This window comes from Anolis carolinensis, chromosome 1 (genome assembly GCF_035594765.1).
Source record: "Anolis carolinensis isolate JA03-04 chromosome 1, rAnoCar3.1.pri, whole genome shotgun sequence".
NCBI classification, from domain to species: Eukaryota; Metazoa; Chordata; class Lepidosauria; order Squamata; family Dactyloidae; genus Anolis; species Anolis carolinensis.
In genome coordinates, this window is record NC_085841.1 from 244,101,060 (window position 1) to 244,127,095 (window position 26,036).

Here is a 26,036-nt window from a genome sequence, read left to right on the forward strand (position 1 = left end):
CCATCTCGCCCATGGGAAATAATTTCTGCGGATTTCATCACTGACCTACCACCTTCCTGTGGATTCACCACGATCTTAGTGGTGGTGGACCTTTTCACCAAGTTAGCCCATTTCATTCCCTGCGAAGGCCTCCCCACGGCCAAAGAGACTGCGGATCTATTCCTTCAACATGTTTTCAGACTACATGGATTGCCCAAGAGTTTAGTCACAGACCGTGGATCTCAATTCACCTCTCGTTTTTGGAAGGCGCTACAAAAACTATTGGGCATAGACTCTCGCTTGTCTTCAGCTCATCATCCCCAAACAGATGGGCAAACGGAGCGCACCAATGCCACTTTGGAGCAGTATCTTCGCTGTTATGTAAACTACCAACAGGACAATTGAGCTTCTCTGTTATCACTGTCTGAGTTTGCCTACAACAATGGAGTTCAAGCTTCTACTAAAGAAACGCCGTTCTTTGCAAACTACGGCTTCCATCCACGTTTCTTTCCCCCTGTCATTGAAACTTCAGAAGTTCCCGCAGCAGAGGATTGGCTGCAGGAACTCACAGCGGTACAACAACTTTTGCTCCAGCAACTGGACCAAGCCAAGGAGGACTATAAACGCCACGCTGACAAACATCGCCAGCCGGGCCCCGAAATCAAGGTAGGAGATCGGGTTTTTCTGTCCACTCGCTTTCTGCCCTCCCACCGCCCTTGCCGGAAGTTAGATGCCCGTTTCATTGGCCCCTATCCAGTGGTGGCGCAATTAAACCCTGTGACTTTCAAACTCCAACTTCCGCGTTCAATGCGCATTCACCCAGTGTTTCACCGTTCCCTGCTCCTTCCGGCGGATGGTGTGCGTCCTGATACAGACCAACCGGCCCCCCCTCCTGTTTTGATGAATGGGGAGGAGGAGTTCGAGGTTGAGGACATTTTGGATTCTCGCTTTCACCGCCGCCGCCTACAATATCTCATTGACTGGGTGGGTTTTGGCCCTGAGGAACGCTCTTGGGAAGACGCCTCCACAGTCCATGCTCCTGAGCTAACCCGTCGCTTTCATCAGACCTATCCCACCAAACCGCGACCTCGCGCCTCGGGGAGAGGGCCCCAGTTTGGGAGGGGCCTTGAGGAGGGGGATAGTGTGATGACCCATGGGCCTTGTAGTCCTGCTCAGGACATGGTAATTCCTGATGAAGATGAAAACTTGGGGTTTTTACCTTCCCAGTCTGAACTGGATTCCTCTCAGCCAGATCTTTCCCAGGCAGATCTGGGAACCTTGCACCTGCAAGAAAGTTGTCTCCCAGAAGTATGTCAAACAAGCCCAGAGCCTACTTCTCCCGTGTTCTTGCGCCGGGAGTTTTGTAAACAACAGAGAGGTTTGGAAGCTGCTTCGCGCAGGAGTGCGAGGATAGCAGCCAAGAATTCTGCCAATTAAGTCTCCTTTTTCGTGAGAATCCTTAAGGAGTCAAACATCTGGTCTCAAAGATTAGCTTTCGTTTCTGATTCCCAGAGAACTGCTTCGGCGGGAAAAGTTAGACTCTATATAGGTGATTTACCCGCGAAGTAACTTCGCGGAGTCAATTCGTCAGCCTACGGAGCGAGTTGTGTCTGGACAGCGCGCTCCGGTTCAAGCCTCGCTCCTGCTCAAGCCTTGCCTTGCTATCCAGCCTTCGCCTTGCTTCCCAGCCTTGTTTATCTACGGACTTTGCCTAGTTTCCCAGGATCAATCCTTGCCTTGTTCCACGGATTTATCAAGTTATTCCACGGACCTTGTTCTTGTTCTTAGTTACCTTTGTTCCACGTTCAAGCCTTGTTCCAAGTATCAAGTTATTTTCCAGACTCGCTCAAGTTTCATGGACTAAAGGACCTTGTCATCTCCCCTCACTTTGCTTGTCAAAGTGAGTGTTTCGGTTATTGGATTACAACTCTGGACCTTAATATTTCATACTGGACATTATTTCTTTGGACTAATTTTGACCTTTCCTGAAAGGTCTGCTTCTGGACTATCTTTTACATTTGCTTTTACTAACTTTATATATTTCCTTAATAAAGATATTAGATAGAATCTGGCCTCTGCGTATGGTTATTGGTGCTCTGTAGCCTGGGTCGTGACACTCACAGACCTATAACTACTTCTTCAAGTAGTTTCTAAGCTCTGCAGCTTAGAAATGGAGATGAGCACCAACCCCCAGAGTCGGTCGCAACTAGACTTAATGTCAGGGGGAAACCTTTACCTTTACCTTATAGTCATATGAAATCTAAAACTATTACATAATTCTGATGCACCCTCCCCCACAAAAACCTGATTCAAACAGCAATACATTTATTTGGTTTGTTTATTTTTTGAATAAGTAAATTAGCAGAACGGGGTATTATACCATCTCTTTCTGGCTGTTAGACTATTTTTTGACATGCAAGGAGAAGATTCTTCTTAAATGTCGATATAAATTCAAAACACCACACTGCGCTGGCCCACATGAGCAGACCCTCTGATCAAGCAGGGTTTCACTTGATGTGAATTTCCTCTACTTGGGTCAATCAATTCTCTAAATTATTGAAGATCCTAAATGGTTGAGGCTCTCCATCTAGATTTAATACCTACACATTTCCTGGTGCATTTGGGCAAAGGGAGACACAGTTGAATTCCTGAACAGCTTTCTGACACAGCTGGGGTACAGGTGCAGAGTATGAGAAACTGAATTAAATGTATGTGCTTGTGGTAATAAGACACAAGTGTTGGAAAGCTGGGAGACAGCTTTAAAATGCCCACTCAATTTCTTCCACCTCAAAAAATCATTCAAACAAACAAACAAACAAAAAACAACCTACCCAAGAAAGCCCATAAACACTGGTTTTGAATGGAATCTACAAGCATTCATCCATCACTGTTACTAAATATTCATAAGGCATTCCCTCTTATTTACTCAATTAAATGTACATACATTTCCCCTAAGGCTGCCAAATAATGCAACTCATTCACTGCTTCTAATCTTATTCCATGGTAGACATCCCAAAACATGGCCTTTTTTCGAAATAGCTTCTGTCTCTTTCTAGTTGTTCTTTACTGCCACCTCCCCCATTTCCTTGTCGATACCCGCATTTTGATCCTCTTGCCTCATCTGAACAGCTTTAAAATCAACATTTTTCATACTCTTGGCTTTCTCAAACAGAGGGAAGCCCTTCAACAAATAGGCCGGGCTGTGGCGCAGGCTGGAAAGTAAGCCAACTGCAACAAATCACTCTGACCAAGAGGTCATGAGTTCGAGGCCAGCCCGTGCCTGCGTCTTGTCTCTCTCTCTGTTCTATGTTATGGCATTGAATGTTTGCCTTATGTGTGCAATGTGATCCGCCCTGAGTCCCCTTCGGGGTGAGAAGGGTGGAATATAAATGCTGTAAATAAATAAATAAATAAATAGGTGGCATATTAATTTTCACTTGACACGCAGGATGCCTGCCTGTTACAGCAGCTGGAACGTGAAGTTCTTTATTTAACTTTCTTTCTGGAAAAAAAATCAAGATCTACCCAAAACTAGTCAGGAATTTCACCCACAGTTCTTACTGATCTCTCGTCAGCTATCAAAACTAATGTTATGCACATAAGCAATAATTAAGTGGATGCTTTATACGCCGCAATATATAAAGCAAATGAGAAGTGTCACATCAAAGGGGAAGGATTGAGCTGAGACTGTTGTCAAAATGCCTGATGTGTAGTACAGAACTCCCTTTTCCACAGCTCTTGTTTCAGTCTTGTGTTTGTCAAGATGATGGTTTTGATGTTTTCCTAGCCTTTTTTCGACTGCTGATTAATTTCCTACTTCAAGTTAAGGATTCAGTTGTTGCTTAAGTTGAGGCTTGTCCCCTTTCTTTTGTATCATAAGTATACTCACACAAAGTATAGTCAGCAAGACTGTTCTGTTAGCTTTCTGCCCTTAAAATACCAGCCCCCCTCATCTAAATCCTGACACATTCCAGTTAAATCCTGGCAAATTTGAGGTAAACTGAGAGCCAGGTATTCTACATCTTCCTGGCTACGCTCTTATTTCTAGTTGAAAGATGTACTGTCGGATACTCCAACGAAACATTCCAAGATGTGCAATAGGGCCAAAATGTATGTGAAATACAAGAAGTGTGAAGGTTCTTTCTATCACAATGGACATGTATTAAGGCTAAGAGGTATTAGTGATGCAAGATAGCCTTGAAATAAGGATATAATGGAAGCCAGTTATTTTTTTTTGGGGGGGGGGGGGGGACGGGGAACAATTTCCATTTTAACAGTGTGAATGGTGATTCATTATGCACAAAACCCCCTATATTTTCCTATATAAATCAGCTCAAGTATTAAGATGTCTGAGGAAGGTCTCAGTCCCACCATCTTTAGAGGTATGTTAGATCAGGGCTTCTCAAACTTCTTCCACTTGTGATGCCTTTCTGCCCAAGAAATGTTGAGATGACCCCAGGTATATAGGTAGATAAAATAAGTATAAAAACCAAACATTTACTGGGAAAAAAAATCAGCATTTGCAAGGCTTGCTAAACGTCTGATTTTTCTTTTTGTGGAGTACACCTGAAGCACTTTCTGCAGAGTTCACTGTAAACATTGTACGTTATTGCTAACAGATTTGTGTAAATGGGTGGCATTCAGAAAACTTTTACTCTTGCCAATTTTTGGGACACTGAGTTAAGAGGACCCCATTTGGGATCAGGCCCACAGTTTAAGAAGCAGTGTGTCAGATGAGGACACGACTTTAATACTGCAGACAAAGCAGTTGCAAGGCCTGTGATATTTGACTTTCAGAGCTGATTGAGCTTCTATGGACAGAAAGGGTCTTGTATTTGAAGATCATGATTTTGGGAAGGACTCCAGGTTTGCACAAATTCACACAAAAAAACGCTTACACAATAAACCATAAAATATTCCCAAATCATGTACATTGATGATGTACAAGATGGCGCTATATATGAATTAATAAATAATAATAATAATCTTTATATCCTGCTACCATTTCCCCGAAGGGACTCAGGGCGGCTTACAAAGGCACTCCAAGGTGCATATATAACATACAGCAAGAAAAAATGGTACATATGTATAAACAAGTTACATAAAATTATACAACACATATAACATAAAATCAATATTACAATTTTAAAAAACATTAGTAGATAGAACTAGCTGCCATCAATTCAGAAAGTTCCAAGTGTCAACTTCATATGGGCCCATTCAGCCTACTCGAGGACAAAAGCCTGTCTGAACATCCATGTTTTCAGGCTGGAACGGAAGAACTGATGGGTGGGCATTCCAGAGCTGGGGAGCCACCACAGAGAACGCCCTCGCTCTCATCCCCACCAACCACATGAGATGGTGGTGGGACCGAGAGAAGGGCCTTCCCTGTCGATCTCAGATCCCGTGCCAATACATAGAAAGAGATGCAGTCACAAAGATAGGTTGGATCCAAATCGTATAGGACTTCATAGGTAATAACCTGCACCTTTGAAAAATTGTTGGAAGCCAGTGGAGCTGCTTCAATAAGGGCATGGTATATGTACCCTGTAGCTAGCTCCAGTTAGTAATCTGGAAGCCGACGTTTGCACTAGCTGCAGTGTCTAAACCATCTTCAAAGACAGTCCATGTAGAGTGCATTACAGTAGTCCATTCTGGATGTAACTAAGGTGTGGACCACCGTGGCCAGGTCAGGCTTTTTGAGGTATGATCGCAGCTGGCGCACAAGTTTTAACTGTGCAAATGCCCTCTCTGCCACTGCTGACACCTGAGTAATGATATATCAATTTATTTACGCTGTTCTCCCTTTTATTACATTACCTTAAAGCCACAATACAGAGGACTACTGAGTGTTTTTTTTTCTCAAGTGCTCCTTCGTTTTTTGTTTATATTATCTAAACTCTCTCCCACAGTAACCAGAAGAGGAAAGTACAATGAACAGTTTTGTTCCAAATGGAAAAAAAAATATTGGGAGAAAACTCTTAGGAAATTAAAATAATCTTTTTAATTAGTTTTATCTGTAGCTATTGCTGAAAGCTTTCCATTTTTATAGTAACAGCCTTATATGTTGAATAGGAACACTTCGGAGTGTTACCAGTATCTTTTCCATAATGAGTATGTTGTAGACTATTGAATCTACCCTGTAATTATACATTTTTCTGCAGACAAAAGAAAAATTGGTGTTAAGTGTCCAAGCTATTCAAGCCATCCAAAATTTGAGAAACTGTTCTGGAGCAAGCATTTTCCCATCTTCTGAATCTATTTAAACAAATGCATACCAAAGCCACAGTACTATTGTCTTCGAAGGCTAATTATGTGCTATTTATTTTATTAGTAAAGATATATGTAAGCATGTTTGACTAATACCTATACTTATACTGACATTTGCAAAATTGGATCTGCTATTATTTTTGAATGAACAGAAGTTCTGAGGTTTGATTCAACTGAAACAGCAGGTTTTAAAATGGCCCATTTATGCATTCTTAATGATCAGATAAACACAATTATAAGCAGTGATGGAAAGGGAACTGACACAATGTACATAAAAATCTGAGCAATCATAACCCATTTAATCGCAATGATATAAAAAGAAATAATGGGATGAAATACCAAAATTACTGCTGTAAGGGGGGCACTCTTGAACTATATCTTTGTATGCGGCAGCACAGAAAATAATAATATAATAATAATAATAATAATAATAATAATAATAATAATAACAACAACTTTATTCTTATACCCCGCCCCATCTCCCCGAAGGGACTCGGGGCGGCTTACATGGGGCCATGCCTGGACATAACAATATAAAAGCAAACAAAAAATAAAGGGAATACCAAAAAAAATGTAAATTAAACTTTGTCCAGTATACATTAAGATGAGTGTACAACTATTATCCTAACCAAACCTACTAGCAAATAAATTTTACTGAAAGTGGGGCTGAGTAAACACCTTTTGGATTGTGCTACAGATAAAATATAGTTTGCTGAATTTAAAAGTTACACATTCTTTTCAAATTTTCAGCCCCTCTCTAAATGCAGTTCTTACAACTCTACAAAGAGACAACGAAGACTTCATTTTCAAGACAGAACAAGAGTAACAGCAATGAACCAATCCGTCTCTATCTAGTCCTAAAGCATTATGGTTAATTTTCCATATGCATGAAGGACTGTTCCTTTAAGTGAGGCTGCATCTATACTACCATATAATGGAGTTTTATAATGTAGTTTAACTGCATTAAATTGCATTATATGAAATGTAGACTCATATAATGCAGTTCAATGAAGTTAACTGCATTATATGGCAGTGCAGATGGGGCCATACTTTATTTTTGAGGGGATGTTTACCAGCATAAGTGATTGGGCTGAGTAGTAAGAAAACAGTGATTTCTCAGCCCAGGTCACCTAAATTCAAGACCAGTTAATCCAATGAACTGAGAAAAAGTAAACCATTCTCCATTTACCTTCCTTGAAGTCAACAGTCTTCTGCCGTACCAACACTCTGAAATTTTCTACTGGATTAACACTTCCAACCTATAAAATAACAAACCAAGAGTTACACCCTCAGCCCCTCCACACCTTATTGCATTTTCTTTCTTCCACATTTTTAAAACAAAGGTGAACATTTGGGTTTTTTGGTTCTCACTCATTTTGATTCCATAAAAGGAATTGTTTGGGATGTACATTAAACTGTAAAACACTAATCAAAATTGGACCTGGGAGGAACAGCTCAACAAGATAAACTTGAGAGATACTGCGTGATGTAATCATTTCCTCCAAAGACATGGACAAGGGAATCCAAAGCTGGTGCTGCTTTTTTCTAGTGTTGTGTAAAAAGCTCTTCAACAGCACAGACTGCATTTGGATTCTGACAGATGCTTAATTGGAATTCAAATCTCTTAGTCAAATGCGCAAAGAAGAGCTGAGCTGGCCTGGCCCTCCAGTGCAGTGCAGCATTTGTGAGAAAAAGCACATATTCCGCTGACGTTTCAGGCCTTCTTAGCTTACTCAGGGATTCCAAAATGTGAGCTAGGATGGAAATGGCAAGAAGAGAGACCAGGCTACACAAAGTTTTTAACAAAAAACTAAAGGAAAGGCCAAGGCAATTGTTTCAGTCACAAAGAAATTAAGTGCTCTGTTTGCCCCGCTCCTCCCTCCCATAAAATTATTTGCTTAGAATGATATTCAGTTAAGATTTCCTGTCAATAAAACAACAACAGAATGTGTAGGTGGAACAATTTTCTCTTGCTCCTAAAGTAACTCCCCCCCCCAAATGCTGCTGTGCCTTCTGGATCAGATTATAGGGTAGAGATATTAAGAAAAAGGAGAGGAAGATATATTTCTGCCACACAAGCAAACCCCCATCCTCACAGCAAGTACACATAATAGGTACTATTGCTGCAGAGAGGAAGCAGGTACACAAATTTGCAAAGACACAGTTTTGTGAGTATCTATCATTCCATTATCATTTCAAGTTCCAGGCTGAATTAGGAAATAATCATGCTAAAAATCACAGGGGATAGTACCAATCAGAGTTTACAATACTGCCTAAATGGATTCGTGATTTAACTCAGGATAATAAAACACCATCTATTTTGCAGTTATGGCGAACACCAAAACTGTCACTATTGCTAAAACTGAAACTTTTTAGTTTACAAAATACATTATTCTATGAGTAGAACATGGACAGTGGCTTAGTCAAATGAGCATTAACAAATCCCCATTCCCCTTCATCTGGATTATCTGATGATATTATTGTGCCAAAGAGATGTGCTGATTGGATTCTTAATCCTTGATTTTCTCTCATTTCATCATGAAGCCATCTCACCAATTCTGTAACAGCAGCCTTTGCAAGAAGTACTTACTGCAGTGACATTGCCTTCAGCAAGGTCTGCAATCCTGAAACCAACGTCATCATCTTCTACTTTGGCTTTTTGACTACTGGGTCCATCTACAGTACTGGAAGTAGATAAGTGAAAAAGTCACAATCTGAAGAAATTATTTTAAACAACATAAATAGGGGTAAACATATACTGCCAGGAAAGTTTCAGGAGTTGCAATTTTCTCAAGGAGCAGTCTTTTACGCTCTGGAGAAGCTGGACACCGTCTCAAGTTAGGAGGAAAAGGCAACAGTAATAAAAAAAATCCAGTTCAATGCCATAATGATGAGATGTTCATTAGGCTTGTGGTAAAAACAGGAGGTTGTTGGGGAGGGGAGTTGGGGAGGGGGGTACCAGTGCTGGCAGAAAATAAGAATGAAAACTTCAGCTATATGCTTAAGTGAGCCTGATCAACTCCCCATTGTCTGTAATGTTTGGTGGGTTGTAACATTTTTGTCATGCTAGAAATGCTGTAACTGCAGTATTATGTGCCGAGGGCAACAACCAGAAATTATAGTCCCATACAGTCCCAGTCCCTGAGAACAACTTCTTAAATGACAATCAATCTCTGGTACATTCTGTTGTTCTTGTGAAGTTTGTAGTTGTCTACATACATCTGTGTAATTCTGAAATTCTGTAAAATGTTGATGCTTGAAATAAATATCTCAGCCAGTGCTGCGAGTAGCTTTGATTGAAAGCAGTGCTGAGGCTTGACAGATTCTTTGGCCATTTTTGTTTGTTTGTTGTGTTTGCCTTCTTGATCAGTATCAGGGCTAATCTTAGCTTCATGTCCCACCTGTGAGAATATCGTAGGGCTGATATTTCCATCCTACCCAAAACCAGAAAATCAACTACCACCATCTCTGTAGTTTCCTAATGAGACAATTGGGATATGTGCAGATGTACAAGAATGCATCCATAATAAAAATGTAATGTCCGTTTGTGGGGACCTCTTATCTCCCAAATTGCTACACCAATTGCTACAAAATTTGGACACAACATAGCATTTGAACTGATGAGTGTTTTAAGATATTCACATACCTACTATCACAAACCTGTCACACCTCAGACAGATAAAACCATACCCCTTAGCAACAGCCAATCAGTCTCCTCCTCCCTTAGCAACTGTCAAAGCATAAGGCTCCTCCCCTTAGTAACGGTGCTAGCAATAGCCAAGCAGTCTCTTCCCTTTAGCAACCGGCATGGGCGGGGCCATAAGGGATGGCTAGGCCCGCCTCATCGCCACTCGGTTCGGCTTGGCGAGTTACGCGAAACCGAGGCTCTATGGCCTAGCCACGGAAAGTAGGGATGCTGACAGTGAAAATCCTTTTTGAGGGTCCCTGCAAGGTGAGTGAGAGATACCACTACTTATTATATTATTATAATTGTATTACATTATCATTATATTTTATTATTATAGTTATTATAGTTATATATTATTATATTATAACTAGCTGTGCCCGGCCACGCGTTGCTGTGGCAAAATGGTGGTGGTATAGGTTAAAAGTTGTTGTGGAATTTTTATTTGACGTTATTTGTATTTTTTTTAATTAATTTTATTGAAACTTATCTTTTTTATTTATTATATTTTATTATTTTATTGTATTATTTGTATTTTTTTTATTCTTTTATTAACACTGGGCTGAGTGGGTGCTAGGAGACCAAGTGGGCAGAGCTTAGAGCATTCTAAGTGGCAGCAATTGGATAAAAACAATTATTTCTCTCCCTCTAATTAGGACTTTATTTTTCTTTGCTTTTTGTTCTATCAACCTAGAGGCGTGGATGATGGGTTGTGTTGTCAAATTTTGAGGATGGGGGCCTGTAGTTTTGTTGTTTTGTGGGTCGCCGTGATGCCATCACTCTTTTATATATATACATATCATATTATAACTGTATTATAGTAAAATTATCTATTCTAATTGTATTACATTATTATTATATATTATTATAATATTATAATATACTAGCTGTGCCCGGCCACGCGTTGCTGTGGCGAAGTCTGGTGGTATGGGAAATAAAGTATTGAGGAATTGGTGGTAGTTAAGGTAAAGAGTAAACGTTTTCCCCTGACATTAAGTCCAGTCGTGTCCGACTTTGGGGGTTAGTGGTTATCTCTATTTGTAAGCTTGAAGAGCTGGCGTTGTCCGTAGACTCCTCCAAGGTCATGTGGTATGACTGCATGGAGTACCGTAACCTTTCCGCTGGAGTGGTACCTATTCATCTACTCTCATTTGAATGTTTTTGAACTTTAGGGTTGGGAGAAGTTGGGGCTAACAGTGGGGGCTCTGTCTGTTCCTCGAATTCAAACCTGCAACCTTTCGGTCCAGAAGTTTAGCAGCTCAGCGCTTTAACACGCTGCACCATCAGGGGTATTATTTTCGTAAGGTTGTGAATATACAATATTTTTGATTGTTTTTGTCTGTTGGAGGGAAGTATGAATGCTGCAATTAGGAAAAATGATTAGCATGTAATGACCTTGTAGCTTTAAAGCCTGGCTGTTTCCTCCCTGAGTGAATTTTTTGTTGGGAGGTGTTAGCTGGCCGTGATTGTTTCCTCTCTGGAATTTCCTTGTTTTCAGAGTGGTGTTGTGTGTGATATTTTATGTGCTTCTACTGTCTGTGACCCTCAGAAAACAGAGGATTTCCCAGACTTTGGCGATGGGAATACTTTGTTGGGAGGTGTTAGCTGGCCCTGATTGTTTCCTGTCTGGAATTCCCGTTTTCAGAGTGGTGTTGTTTATTTAGTGTTGTGATTGTAGAGATTATATTGTTGTGTATTACTGCACCACAGTAATTATTTCATCTTACAGTAGAATCTCAGTTATCCAACATTTGGTAATGCAATGTTCTGGATTATCCAATGTAGTCTGCGTTTTAGTAGTCAATTTTTGTGTATTCAGTGTTTTAAATTGTGATACTTTTTCTGTCAAATTTGTTGTATAACATGATGTTTTGGTGGTTAATTTGTATAATGCTGCACCATCAGGGGTTTGATGTTTAATTGGGATTTCCTGAATCCGTTCTTATTATCCAACATATTCAGTTATGCAATGTTGTGCTGGGATGTTTATGTTGGATAAGTGAGATTCTACTGTATATTTATAATTTTGCAAGGAAGGCGTTTGCGCCATCCCCCGGGCCCTGGAAAAGGGTAAATAAGAGAAGAGGAGAAGGCGCTCTGTACGTGCTCAGGGGCCAGGCGGGAGGCGTGGCGGGGTGAGGTCTGCCCTTCCCCTTTGCCCCTCAATCCCGGCCCTTCCCCTCCTACCGGAGGTGGCGCCGGTGTGGTGGTGGGTTGTAGGCCAGGCAAGAGCGGGCTCCAGTGGAGGCGCAGGCCTGGGGCGTCGCGGCTTCCTCCCCGCCTCCGCGCTTCCCGATGCCGGCCTCCATGTTCTTCCCGCGGAGGACAGGAGGAGGCCTGAGCAGCGGCGAGGAGGAGGAGGGGAACCGGGCCAGGAAGGCGGGCAACGTGGTGCTCGTCCGCCGCTGCAGGCCCGAGAGGAAGAGAAAGGGGTGGGAAAGGCTGCCCCTCCACACAGAGGGAGAGAGGCAGGACTCGCTTTCCCAGAAGTGCCTGGCGCGGCAATGACAGTGTTGGCGCCAAAAACCAGGAAGGTCCCGAGGGAGGGACCTTTTTGTTTTCCAGGCGAGAGGTGAGGGCAGGGAAGGGTCGGCTTAGGCCCTCCGGGTGTTTTGGAGTAGAACTCCCGATTCGAGGATGGGGAGCTCAGCCTCGTGAGGCGGAGATGTGCCTTCTCCTGCAGAGTCCCTGGCTTCGGCGGTGGAGGAGGTGCAAGAGAGGGAGGGAGGGGAACGGTTCTGTGTGTGTGCGCGCGCGCGGAAAGAGTTGGGAGGACTGTGTTTCTGCGCGTGCGCAGATTGCCTGTTGTGTTTTTTTGGTGTTGTGATTGTGTTTTTTGTTTGATTATGTTGTATCTTACTGGAGGCGGGGATGATGGATTGCGTTGCCAATTTTAGAGTTTGGGGGAGCTGTAGATTTGTTGTTTTGTCCATCGCCGTGATGCCATCACTCTTTTATATATATAGATCTATATATATAAAAGAGTAATGGCATCAGGGCAGTGGACAAAACAACAAAAGTACAGGCCCCCCAACCTCAAAATTTTTCAACACAACCCATCATCCACAGCACTAGGTTGATACAACAAAAAGAAAAGAAAAATAAAGTCCTAATTAGAGAGAGAGTAATAATTGTTTTTATCCAATTGCTGCCAGTTAGAGTGCTAAGCTCCGCCCACTTGGTTTCCTAGCAACCTACTCAGCTCACGGGACAGGCACAGTTAGGCCTCACTTAGGCATTTTCCATAGATTATCTGATTTTAACTGGATTAAATGGCAGTGTAGACTCAAGGCCCTTCCACACAGCTATATTACCCATTTATAATCTTATATTATCTGCTTTGAACTGGATTATCTTGAGTCCACACTGCCAGATAATTCACTTCAGTGTGCATTTTATACAGCTGTGTAGAAGGGGCCTCATATAATCCAGTTCTAAGCAGATATAAGATTATAAATATACAGTAGAGTCTCACTTATCCAACATAAACAGGCCGGCAGAACGTTGGATAAGTGAATATGTTGGATAATAAGAAGAGATTCAGAAAAAGCCTATTAAACATCAAATTAGGTAATGATTATACAAATTAAGCACCAAATATCATGTTATACAACAAATCTGACAGAAAATGTAGTTCAATACTCAGTAATGCTATGTTGTAATTACTGTATTTACAAATTTAGCACCAAAATATCACAATGAATTTAAAACACTGACTACAAAACATTGACTACTAAAAGGCAGACTGCGTTGGATAATCCAGAACTTTGGATAAGCGAATGTTGGATAAGTGAGATTCTACTGTAATATGAAATAATTACTGTGGTAATCCAGAACAACCCAATTCTGCCATGGAGGACACAATCCAAGCAGGCCCAACAGATGGCCACCCAGCCTCTCAATAATAATAAGAATAAGAATATTGTACAATCCTAAGGTTAGCAGATACCCCTAAGGATCATCCAGTTCAACTTCCTTATATCATGCAGGAGGACACAATCCAACCACTCCTGACAGATGGCCATCCAATATCTGCACAATAATAACACACATCGAATCATAGCATCAGACAGTTAGGAGACACACCTAAAGGCCATCCACTCCAACTCAACTCTGCCATGGAGGACACAATCCAAGCACTCCCAACAGATGGCCACCCAGCCTCTCAATACTAATACTACTACTACTACTAATAATAACAACATCATACAATCCTAAGGTTTGGAGTTACCCCTAAGGGTCATCCAGATCAACTTCCTTCTACCATGCAGGAGGACACAATCTAAGCGCTCCTGACAGATGGCCATCCAGCCTCTACATAATAATGATGATGAAGAAGATGATGATGATGATAATAATAATAATAATAATAATAGAAGCATAGAATCCAAGAGTTTGGAGAGACTCCTAGGGGCCATCCAGCCCAACCCTTTCTACTATGCACCTGGACACAACCCAAGCTTTCACAACACATGGACAACGTATAAATACTATACAATACTAAAGGTAAAGGTAAAGGTTTCCCCCTGACGTTAAGTCCAGTCATGTCTGACTCTGGGGCCTGGTGCTCATCTCCATTTCTAAGCCGAAGAGCCGGCGTTGTCCGTAGACACCTCTAAGGTCATGTGGCCGGCATGACTGCATGGAGCGCCCTTACTTTCCCGCCGGAGCGGTACCTATTAATCTACTCACATTTGCATGTTTTTGAACTGTTAGGTTGGCAGGAGCTGGAGCTAACAGCAGCCGCTCCCGCCGCTCCCGGGGTTTGAACCAGGGACCTTTGGTCTCCGGCTCAGTGCTTTAACGCACTTCGCCACCGGGGCTCCTTATACAATACTACACAGGGACATAGACCCCCTCTATCCTCACCACTTTCACAGTACACAAATAACCAAATGCATACTAAACATAAAGACAACCATACAACAGACATTCAATACCACCACTACCTCAACAAGTTCTCACCAACACCACCAGACAACGCCACAGCAACGCGTGGCCGGGCACAGCTAGTTACACTATATAACACTATAAGTTTTGCTCCTAGGTTTAACAATGTCATAATTTTTTAGGGTCCTATTATAAAAACATGAAAAAAGGTTTATTAAGCTGCGAAACATTTTGTTTTTGCGGGACATCCTGCAGCACATTATATTATTATATTATTATTTTATTTTATTTTATTTTTTTCCGTGTCAGGAGTGACTTAAGAAACTGCAAGGTGCTTCTGGTGTGAGAAAATTGGCTGTCTGCAAAGATGTTGCCCAGGGGCGCTCGGATGTTTTACTTGTTAGTGTATGTTTATGTTTTGAGGTTGAAATGTTATATCAAGTTAAACTGTTTGGTGTTTTGCAACTGTGTTTCTGGCAAAGCATTTTCAGCAGTGCAGGAGTTAATCACTAGACTGCTTGAGTGATTGCCCACAGGACCTATGGGGCAGTTTCTGATTGAACTCATGAACTGAGGAATGTGTCTTTTTATCTGTTGGACGCTGTGTGCCGAGCCGGGAGGCAAAGGAAAAATGCCTGCTTCCAGCAATGGCTTTTGCTGTTTGTAAATATCTTTGTAAATATTAAATAAGTGTTTGAACTTCAGACTGCGGATGTCTGTGAGTCTGTACTGCTACTCAGAATGAGAGCAGCAGTCTGACATTGGAGAGGAATTGGTGAAGGGCAAAAGTTCACCACTTCATCAGGGTGCTGATCCGGAGCTGTTGATCGATGGTGTTCAAAGAAACCCCCCCCACACACAAACCCTGACCTCGCCATTACCATCCTGTGGGAGGCTTTTCTTTATATATCTGTGGAAGATCTAGGGTGGGAGAAAGAACTCTTTTTTTGCTTGAGCCAAGTGTGAATGTTGTAACTGGCCAGCTTGATTAGCATGGAATAGCCTTGCTCCTTCAAAGCCTGGCTTCTTCCTGCCTGGGGGAATCCTTTGTTGGGAGGTGTTAGCTGGCCCTGATTGTTTCATGTCTGGAATTCCTCTGTTTTCTGAGTAGTGTTCTTTATTTACTGATTTTAGAGTTTTTTAATACTCATAGCCAGATTTTCAATAATAGGGAGGAGGAGGCACTGGGGTCACTCCATGGGAGTGGCCTATGGCCTCTCCCAGTAGGAAAATAACATGGGGGCATGGCAACGAGGAAGCCATGCTCCCTGTCATTCTCCCCAAGGGGGGGCAGAGAAAGAAAGAGATCTACAGTATATCCATCCATCCATCCATCCATCCATCTATGTTTACACTAAGAGGTAATCTTTAAAATTCTACGGTTTACATCAGGACACGGGTTGCTTATCACATGGACAGTAATATGTTCTGTGTTCCAGAGTCGCCAAACCAGACAATCTCCATATCTGCACAGACAATGGAACCACCACAAATATTGCCTACCCACAAGCATTGTGAAATCACATATATCTGAAACCTAATCTTTCTCTATCCTTTCTTTCCCATTGAACCAGACTGGGCCACAGCAACACGTGGTCGGGCATAGCTAGTATTATATATTCGCATCAGGTTTCTTTTCCATTGGCATCAGAGATAATGGAAATTTAATGTTTAAGAAAGAAATCTATTTGCCCTTCTAATGTAATTTGCTGGCTTCTATCCTAAAACTGACAGCTTTTAAGTATGTGTGAACAAAGAAGACCTGCATATTTATTAACGCATCTCCTTGGTCAACAGACATAAGAGCTTGATAAACTTCAACATGCAGCTGTCAGTACTCACTAAACAAACCTCAATTAAATGCAAGACAGCTCATTAGATGGCCTTAAACTACATCAGAAACTATTTTCAAAAGACAAATGTCTAGTTTTTAACAAGATGTAGTTGCAAGGCGATTGTCTAAATCTTCTCCGCACCTCTCACTTATCGCAGGATGAGGAGTTAATTATGAATGAAGACTGAGGCTTATTGTGATAACCACTGTAGCATAAATATTGCTTGCTATTAATCTTTTTTGATACTTTTCTGATTTATGACAGCTATCAAAAAAACTCTACACCATTTATATACACAGATCTTGTGTTCTTCTGGACTGATAACTTGTCCATTTGTCCCTCACCTTCTCAAGTTGCTTTTCACCTGTTCTTGCCATTTCCCATTTTAATGCACTTGTTTTTGTAAGAATTAAAGGGGGTAGTGGTGGAGGGATGGCAGTGGGAGAGAAATTAATAGCTGAGTTTTTCTCCTACCACTTCAGTTTCAACCCCACTGACATCCCGTCTTTATTTTTCCTTCCCAATCTTAAATATCTGCTTTTAATTTTTTGAACTTTTAAAACCCTTCCTAGGGCTTTAGCACTAAGATAGGCCCCAGAAGCAGTAGAAGCAGGAACTACGTAACTCACTTGTCTTTGAAGATATGCTGAGCTGTCTTCTGCTCTTTCATCTTGCCTGCATCCTTCAGTGGAAAAAGTGATTTCACTTTTTCAAGAGGAGCCTGGCATTTCTCTCTCACTACTTGAGGTGCCTCCAACATGTCTAAGAGGTGTTTTTCAATAGGGGGCAAAGGGGAATCCGGATGGAAAGCCTTGTGCTGTAGGCACTGGTGAGAAAAAAGAAAAACGTATTTCAAGTTAGTAATTTAGAGGATGTAAGATGCACATGAGTGTACACTTCAGAAAATATTTGTTCCTAACATGAATTTCAAGAGTGTGGCCTTTGTGGAATCTGCATCAGAACAGAAATTTAAATACTTCTTGGTATGAGAGGCAATATTCTGATATTATATGAATTTACAGGGAATGTTTACAGTGCAAAAGATCATATACTGCATGCATTTGTAGTGCTCAGTGATTTCAGCATAACAGTGAGGCTGGTTACACCAAAATTGTTCAGGGGCCACTGTGGTAGACAGAATGTTAAAATTCAAGAATATTTTGATAATCAAATCCAAACTTAATTGCAACAAATAACCCAATTCTATTTCAGTGTATAAAACCATATGATAGTCCTCTAAAACCCAGAACCTGTATGATATTTATTTATCGTATCAGAACCGAACCGAGGGTACAGTTGTAATGTATTTAAAAACACAAAGTTAAAAAAACTTATTATACTAAATGTCATTTGACCAGTAGCTGGCCACTTGGGAGTGTCTCTGGTGTTGCTATAAAAGAAGGTCCTTCATTGTGCATGTGGCAGGGCTCAGGCTGCATTGTAGTAGGTGGTCTGTGGTTTGCTCTTCACCACACTTGCATGTAGTGGACTCAACTTTGTAGCCCCATTTCTTAAGATTGGTTCTGCATCCCGTGGTGCCAGAGCGCAGTCTGTTCAGTGCCTTCTAAGTCACCCAGTCTTCTGTGTGCCCAGGAGGGAGTCTCTCATTCGGTAACAGCCATGGCTTGAAGTTCCGGGTTTTAGCCTGCCATCTTTGGACTCTCACGTGCTGAGGTGTTCCTGCGAGTATCTCTGTAGATCTTAGAAAACTATTTCTTGATTTAAGGTGTTCGCGTGCTAGCTGATATCTGAACAGGGAGTGGGCCGGAGATGTCACTGCCTTGGCCTTTCCTTATTAGCTACTACTACTACTTCCTGGCAGATGGTAGGTGGTGCAATACTGGCTAAACAGTATAGTTTATCCAGTGGGGTATAGACATCCTGTGATAATGCGGCATGTCTCATTAAGAGCCACGTCCATTGTTTGAACGTGGACCTGTATGAGTCTGCCAAAGCATCCAGATTTTTTACAACAGTTTCTAGTATGCAGTCCAATGCTCCAACTATTAGGATACTGAATTATTTTATGCTATTCATATTTTCCAGTGAGATCAAAACTCACATTTTCCAGTGAGATCGAACAAAAAAAAATGACGAGGGGCCATGTATAGGTTATTCTGCTCTGAACTGGGTGGATGAAGCATTTGTAAGAGACATGCTTCATAATTTAAATGAATTGTTACATCTGGTAACATAAAGACACCACAGAGCACACATGAATACAAAACACTGGATCCAGTGCACATAACTAATTTCCAGGAGCTCTGGCGGAACTATCTGAAAACACCCTTCTGTGAGGCAAGCAGGCACAGCACAAATATTCTCACTTTAATCAAAGTCAAGTGGTAAGATACCTGTTCTGACATATATGGACTTAATTTCATCTGAACTTGGGAAGATCTGGATTGCAACCAGTGATGTAGCTTACGTGGCTTTGGGGGGTAGAAAAATGAAGCTATTGCCTCCCCAAATAAGAATGCTATGTCCCCCTCCATGAAATTTTCCTTTGGCCCTTAAATTTCTCATAACACGGGAAGTGAGACATTGAAAATCATTTACACTATGTTTGTAGTCTCTTGGTAACTCTGCCTGCCTCTTTTCTCTAGATTCCTCAGGTCTGGCCAGAATCCCATTGAGGTGTTGCTTATAAGTGGACTTGCATCTGTTGAAAACAGAACTCCAAAGATGTGAAACATCCATATCCAGGAGAAGGAGGGTATTATGAAACTGTGTAGGAAAGCCAGGAAAGGAACCAATGCACAGTGGGATTGATGTGCTATGGTCCACAAAGAGCATCAGGTCCATCATGGACATCAAACATGGAATCATAGAATAGTAGAGTTGGAAGAGACCTCGTGGGCCATCCAGTCCAACCCCCTGCAAAGAAGCAGGAAGATCACATTCAAAGCACCAAAGCACTCCCAAGGCACATAGGGCACACTTGCTAATGCCCACTTATGCATCTTCACAACTGAAAAACTGGATTTCTTATGACCTCTACTATTTATTTAAGTGCCTACAAATTTACATTGAATGAAAGTTTAACCAAGATTCCAATTTTATTTCTAAATCCTCAACTGAAGTTTCCATTAACTACAATACTAAAGAAATTGGAGATCAAATGCAAATTTCATAGGGTGGGCAGAATTCTTATTGGGAGACAATATTCTCATTTTGCCACAAACCCAGCTACACTCCTCACAACAGCTCCCCAAATCCCTCAGTCAACTTGTAAGTAAGTAAGTAAGTAAACTTTTATTACGGTCAATGACCAGCTCGTAACGGGGGTACCCAGTTCTGTACATCCATGTTAGACTTCATTAATAATAATAAAATTATAATAAAAATTTTAAAAAAACTATTATAAAATTGAATTATTTACCAATCTAAAATCTAGGTTAAAGACCACATACAAGTTACTATTGAAGCTCAACTAAGCCCATAGGATCCTCTGGGGCAGTCTCAAGGGAGGGAGTGGGGATGACACCGGGGGGAGGGGGGAAGTAACCATAACTGTAAATAACAGTCTAGAACTATAATTATCAGTCTATTTCTGATTCCCCATCTATACTCTGTAGGAGATGCTTAAGTCTTTTGGCTCTCAATCATCTTCTGCCGAATTTTAATTGCAGCCGTGCCGAACTTGGCAACGTTGTATGTCACAGCCGAGATGGTATCTGAGAGCAGTAAGGTTACATAAAATTGTCCAGAGCGTCCTGGGTATTTAGTTGTCCATGGCGTAATGAGACGCAAACGAATGTCTCTATAAAACAGGCACTGCAGAAGCACATGTTCTGTTGTTTCTATGTGACCTGAGTCACAGGGACACAGCCTCTCAGAGTATGGGGTCTTCTGGTAACGACCTTCCAGTACTGCAGATGGAAGCACATGGCATCGAGCTAAGGTGAAGGCTCTTCGATGGTTGGCTACCTCCAACATAGTGAAATATTCCATAGGGGAGGTAGAGCCCCTACTGTCTCCACTGGTGATAAAGGATGGGGCATTAGACAGATCTATTTGGCGTTCAATGTCTGTTATGCGTTGTTTGATCTGGGCTTTGGCCTGGTCATATCCCATGCTGGTTAGTATTTGTGGGGATAGACCTAGAGATGCAAGTTTGTGTAGTATCTCCTTTTGCCAACTAGATTGAAAGTTGTCCTTCATAGAGAGTGGTGCAAGGCCCAGGGGCGAGAGGGATAGTCTGAGCCAGTAATTCAATATTACCATCCACACCCTGTCCTCAACTCTCAGGAAGGCAGTCTCCAGGCGAAGGATGGCGTTGGAGACACACCTTGGCACCTGTAGGGCAGATCTTAAGAATTTGGACTGGACAGTCTCCAGTGGGGCAAAGTCAGAAAATGGTCCTATTTGGGCCCCATAAAGGAGTTGGGCCATTGACTTGGCTTCAAAAAGTTTGAGTGCCGCTGGTATAAAGTGCCCCCCTTTTGATCTCAGATATTTTAGTATGGCAGACGAACTCCTTTGTGCATTCTCTGCCACATAGCCTCCATGTGCTTTTCTGCTGCCGGAAGAGTGGAGGACTACTCCCAAATATTTGAAACAAGGGACCTGCTCAATTTTGTTTCCATCTATAGTCCAGTGGTGGAGCTTAGGTCTTTTAGCAAACACCACGACTTTTGTTTTCTGATAGTTGAGTTGTAACTGTTCATCCCTACAATATTGTGCTAATGCTTTCAAAGCTCTTTTGAGGCCTATTGGAGTTCTTGAAATCAGTGCTGCATCGTCTGCATACAGTAGGGTGGAAATATGTCTCCCTGCGAGTTTGGAGGGTGAAAGTCCATGTTATGCAATTGGTCGACCATAGAATTGATATAGAGGTTGAATAATAATGGGGCTAATATGCAGCCTTGTTTAACCCCTTTCTCTGTTCTGACTGCATTAGTGAGGTGGCCTTGAGGGTTACATCTTATTTTGAGTGAGGTCCCTTCATGGAGCTCGCGAATAAGATGGAGAAGCCGTCTGTCGATTGAGGTGCTTTCTAATTTTCCCCATAATTTGGCCCTAGAAATAGAATCAAAGGCAGCCTTGAAGTCTATAAAAGCCACATACAGGGATGCAGAGCTATTGGTAGTATATTTTTCTATCCAATGCTGGAGCACTAGGCAGTGGTCCACTGTAGACCGTCCTTCCCTAAATCCAGCTTGTTCATCGGCTAAAATGCCTTCTTGCTCCATCCAATCTTGCAGTTTCCCTTTTAGGTGTCTAGCATAAATTTTACTGATAATGTTAAGGAGGCTGATAGGTCTGTAGTTTGCTGGATCATCTCTTTTCCCCCTTTTTTTGTATATGGGGACGATGATTGCCCTCCCCCAGTCCTTGGGAATTTGGCCGTATTTGTCAATGCAGGTGAAAAGTGATGCTAATGTGGGGGCCTGGAAATGTTGTGATTTTCCCCCATTATAAACCCCTGATCACTCAGTCAACTTGGTGATCAGGGGTTTATAATGGGGGGAAATCACAACATTTCCAGGCTTTGAGGTTTATCAGGTTGTGTTTGCCACAATGTTCCTTCTACCAGAAATATGAAGATGCTTTGAAAAAAGTCTGACAATGTTTAACGACAATCATGAGAAGACAACTGTTCTTACCTGATACAATCTTTGAAACTGAGGATTTGGAAATTTGCTGGTTTTAAAGGTATCTTCAACCGTTCCTTCACTCTCATCTTCATAAACCAAACTCATGGAATCAATAAGAGAGTCAACTGCAAGCAACTGATCCTCTGGATCAGCAGATACAAAACATTAATACATAATGAGGAAAGAAGTATAGCAATTTTATCTTTTCATAAGCAGATATCAAGCCCACAAAACAATTATGTCATTATTCTCACAAATAGCCAAATACATGCCACAAGGAGTACGGTAATTAACTATTTGCCAGAGAAATCATTCAAAGCTATTCAGAAGTAAGAGGGGAAATGTAAAGCAGATGAAGTCAGAGAAAAGAGAGAAGAGCTTCTTTTGCCTGTTCAGTGTACTGGCAAGTCAAACTTCTAAGTGTCTATATTCTTAGAGGGTAGCAATTTTACTTTTCTCATAATGATTTCTATGGGAGAAAACAGACATGATGCTTTATATATGATGGAATATCTGAATGAAGCAGTCATTCTAAGCAATTCAAACGGTGAACTTCTAAAACTGATAAAACTTCTCTTGTAGCCGCAAGCAACAGGTAGTACTGGATGCTTCAAAGAAAAGTGAGAATATATATATGGTGAGTATAGGCATCAATGTGCAAACGCCAGAATCTGGTGGAAATCGAAGAGCCCTCATACCTGGCTGTGCAGGCTCAGGCTGATGGAAAGTGCAATTCAAGAACATACCAAGGCTCATATGATTCCCAGCCACGTACTAGATGCTCATAACAAGACATCTGCAATGCCATTTGTCTGACATGCTATTTTCAAATACTATGTTGTCTCAATTAGAATAGTCATGTACTATTTTTAAGCACAAAAGGGTTTAACTGCAGCCAGAATCCACTCTTCAGAATCATCATGATTCAGTTGCTAAGGACAACTGCCTGCTTGTCTTTTTAAAACCTCAGGGCTTGTTTATTGCAATAACTCCATTAAGCACTTCATTCAACACTGTCTTGCCTCTATCCTCTTGCCATCTAACAACCATTCTATCATGTTAAGGAAACACACACATTTGTGACTGGATTTTCTTCTTCTCCTTTCCCCTCCTAGTCACTTTTCTCATTTTTGTATGTGCTTTTTTATTGCAAACTTCAGCACAAAGACTGTCTTTTTTTAAAAAAATGATAGAAGTCTTTCAAACATTTGATAAGTTAATCAAATAAATTTAGAGCAAGGAGCACCATCCTTTTTCAGGTATTTTCCCTACAAAATTGCCTCCATTCACAGACGGCTGTGTATTTATAACATAGCACAGGAACACTTAAAATAATGTGTTCAAATGCTCCAGACTGGCATCACATGGGGCACCAGATTGGGAAAGCTGACGTAACTAGACATGGGGCAAACTAGACATGGGGGAAAAACAATTGCCACGGGGCAAATACATCTATGGAAGAGATGTATTTGTCCTCAAGATGTTTTGAACTACAGCTCCCACCAGTCCTTACCACTAGACACAAAAAGTGGGGTTGATGGGGATTGTGGACCAAATTACCTGGAAGGCCAAATGTTTTCCAGTTTGTTCTGTAGACTGCATTGTGTCACAAAATCACACGAATTCGGTGTCAATTAAAAAATAAATAATTGTCCCCTGCAATCACACTGAAAGAGCTTTTCTCCTCTCACTCAAAAAAGTGAGTTCCCATTCATGTCTTAATTGCAGTTATGAGACATGTCATCACCAATGTTAGAAAATACTGAACTATCCTGTTTAGCTTTAATCACAATCAAGACCTGTGTCAAAGCTAGAAAGTGAAGTGAAAGCTGAAAGAGAAGGTTCATTCCAGGGACTGATGGATTCATTAAAATGAAGTCACTCTCCTAAAACCCACATCTGGCTGTACCTGTAACAATGTTACAAGTAATAATTTCTGACATTGCAAAAGTTACATGTACTGTGCACAGTATCTAACTGGCAAGCCTGTATAAGTCTATGGAAAAGCAGCATCAAACTCTGTAGAAGTCACAAATGAGGAGACATGCATAGGGTCACTCTTGTTAAGGACCTGAATCAAAGTGAAATCTTACCTGTTGGTGTACATTTTTTATTATTCTTCAAGGAGGAAAACATGTATTGCCTCAAATCTTCCATATAAGGTAGCTGTACATACGCCAAGCACTAAAAAGTAAAAAAAACAACAGATGAGCCGAGAAGTGTCAAGAAAGCTAAATCATAATGGGCTGATTCCAGGTGAAGCATTTATAGTAGTGTCCACAGTAAGCCATCTTTAATATGCAACCCTTCAACGTTTTCCAACTGTTTTCCTCTCCCCTTGAGCCAGGAGTAAACGGGACCTTATTCTGTAACTTTATCAGAAAAAAAGCAGCACAACCTCTGCAAATTTTATGCAGAAAGCAGTTCTCTGCCTGGAAGCATCCACCATATTAAATAGCCAAACACAGTCTGGAATACATGTTCAGCAGAAATGTTTACAGAAGTATTAAAATAAATATTCAGCACTGAAGCAGTACACACTGAGGGATGCTGAATTTATTGGTGAATGACCCACTAGCATGCCATTTTCTTGATTTCCTCTCTGCAAAACAAAATATGCTTCCCGTTTTAACAGCAATTTTCATCTTACAGGGCTTCCAAAGCTTTCTGTCAAGCTGTGGCCATCGGCAATCATCTGTTCTTGGCATTTATAGCCCTTTTACTTATCTCTATTCACATGTCTCCTGCAACTCATCTTAAGCAATTTATTTTTCTCTGGGACAGTTTACGTCTATCAAAAGAAACCTTGAAAGCTTATGTCAACCCCCAAAACAACAAAGCTTGAGATTCTGCTTAACCAAAACAATGTTTATTGAACACTGCTTCCCATATGTTGTTACTAAAAATGTGTACTGCAGAAATGGCACAGCCATCTGCAGACTTTCTCTGTGTACCATCATTGTTTTAGTGTGTGAAATGCAGAATTTTGTTCTATGAAAAACAGAAAAGATAGACAGACATTAAAAAAATTATGCTGGATTTTTGGTGCCAAAACTGAACAATGTTAACACAAAATATGCTGTCTAAAAACATGAACCCTACTGATGATATGTACAATAGCTTGTTTATTTATTTCAACTTGTGTCTCACCCTGTGTCAAGGAATCTTAGGGTGATGTATAACAAAATCACTTCAATACATATCAAACAATTTGAGCCAGTAAAAATAATACAAACAGGCAAATATTGCCAGCATAATGTAGTGGTTTGAGCACTGGACTACAACTCTCAAGAACAAGTTTCAAATCCACTCTGGGTTATAGAAACTTACTGAGTGACCTTGAAGAAAACACACTGTCACAGCCTCAGAGCTAGGCAAAAAGAAACACCCCCTGAACAAATCTTGCCAAGAAAATCCTACAATAGCTTTTTCTTAGGGTTGCCATAAATCAGAAATGACTGGTGAAGGCACACACCAACAAAACAATAGCATAATGGACAGTTTTAGACTAGTTAAATATGTTAAATCATATCTAAATAGAATCAATTATACCCTAAGGTCTCTAATTTATATTACATTAAGATTTCACAACGTCTGAGGATGTCTGCTATAGATGTGGGCAAACTGTCAGGAGAGAATGCTTCTGGAACATGGCTATACAGCCTGGAAAACTCACAGCAACCCAGTGATTCTGGCTATGAAAGCCTTCGACAACACATATATTAAAAATGTTTTATTCTATACCAGAATGACATTCATGTTGGAATGACACCAACA

At 41.2% G+C, this 26,036-nt stretch overlaps 1 protein-coding gene across 3 annotated transcripts in view; it reads right to left on the reverse strand.

The window, feature by feature from the left end:
- xrcc5 (X-ray repair cross complementing 5) overlaps positions 1-26,036 on the reverse strand; it is a 77,285-nt gene that overhangs the window by 24,150 nt on the left and 27,099 nt on the right. For all 3 annotated transcript variants that reach the window (XM_008118791.2, XM_008118790.3, XM_062967337.1), the window contains exons 12-16: positions 24,353-24,443; positions 22,269-22,402; positions 17,289-17,485; positions 8,840-8,933; positions 7,439-7,508 (exon numbers count right to left, since the gene is read on the reverse strand). In XM_008118791.2, coding sequence (XP_008116998.2) covers positions 7,439-7,508; positions 8,840-8,933; positions 17,289-17,485; positions 22,269-22,402; positions 24,353-24,443 — 586 coding nt within the window. The remainder of the gene's footprint in view (positions 1-7,438; positions 7,509-8,839; positions 8,934-17,288; positions 17,486-22,268; positions 22,403-24,352; positions 24,444-26,036) is intronic.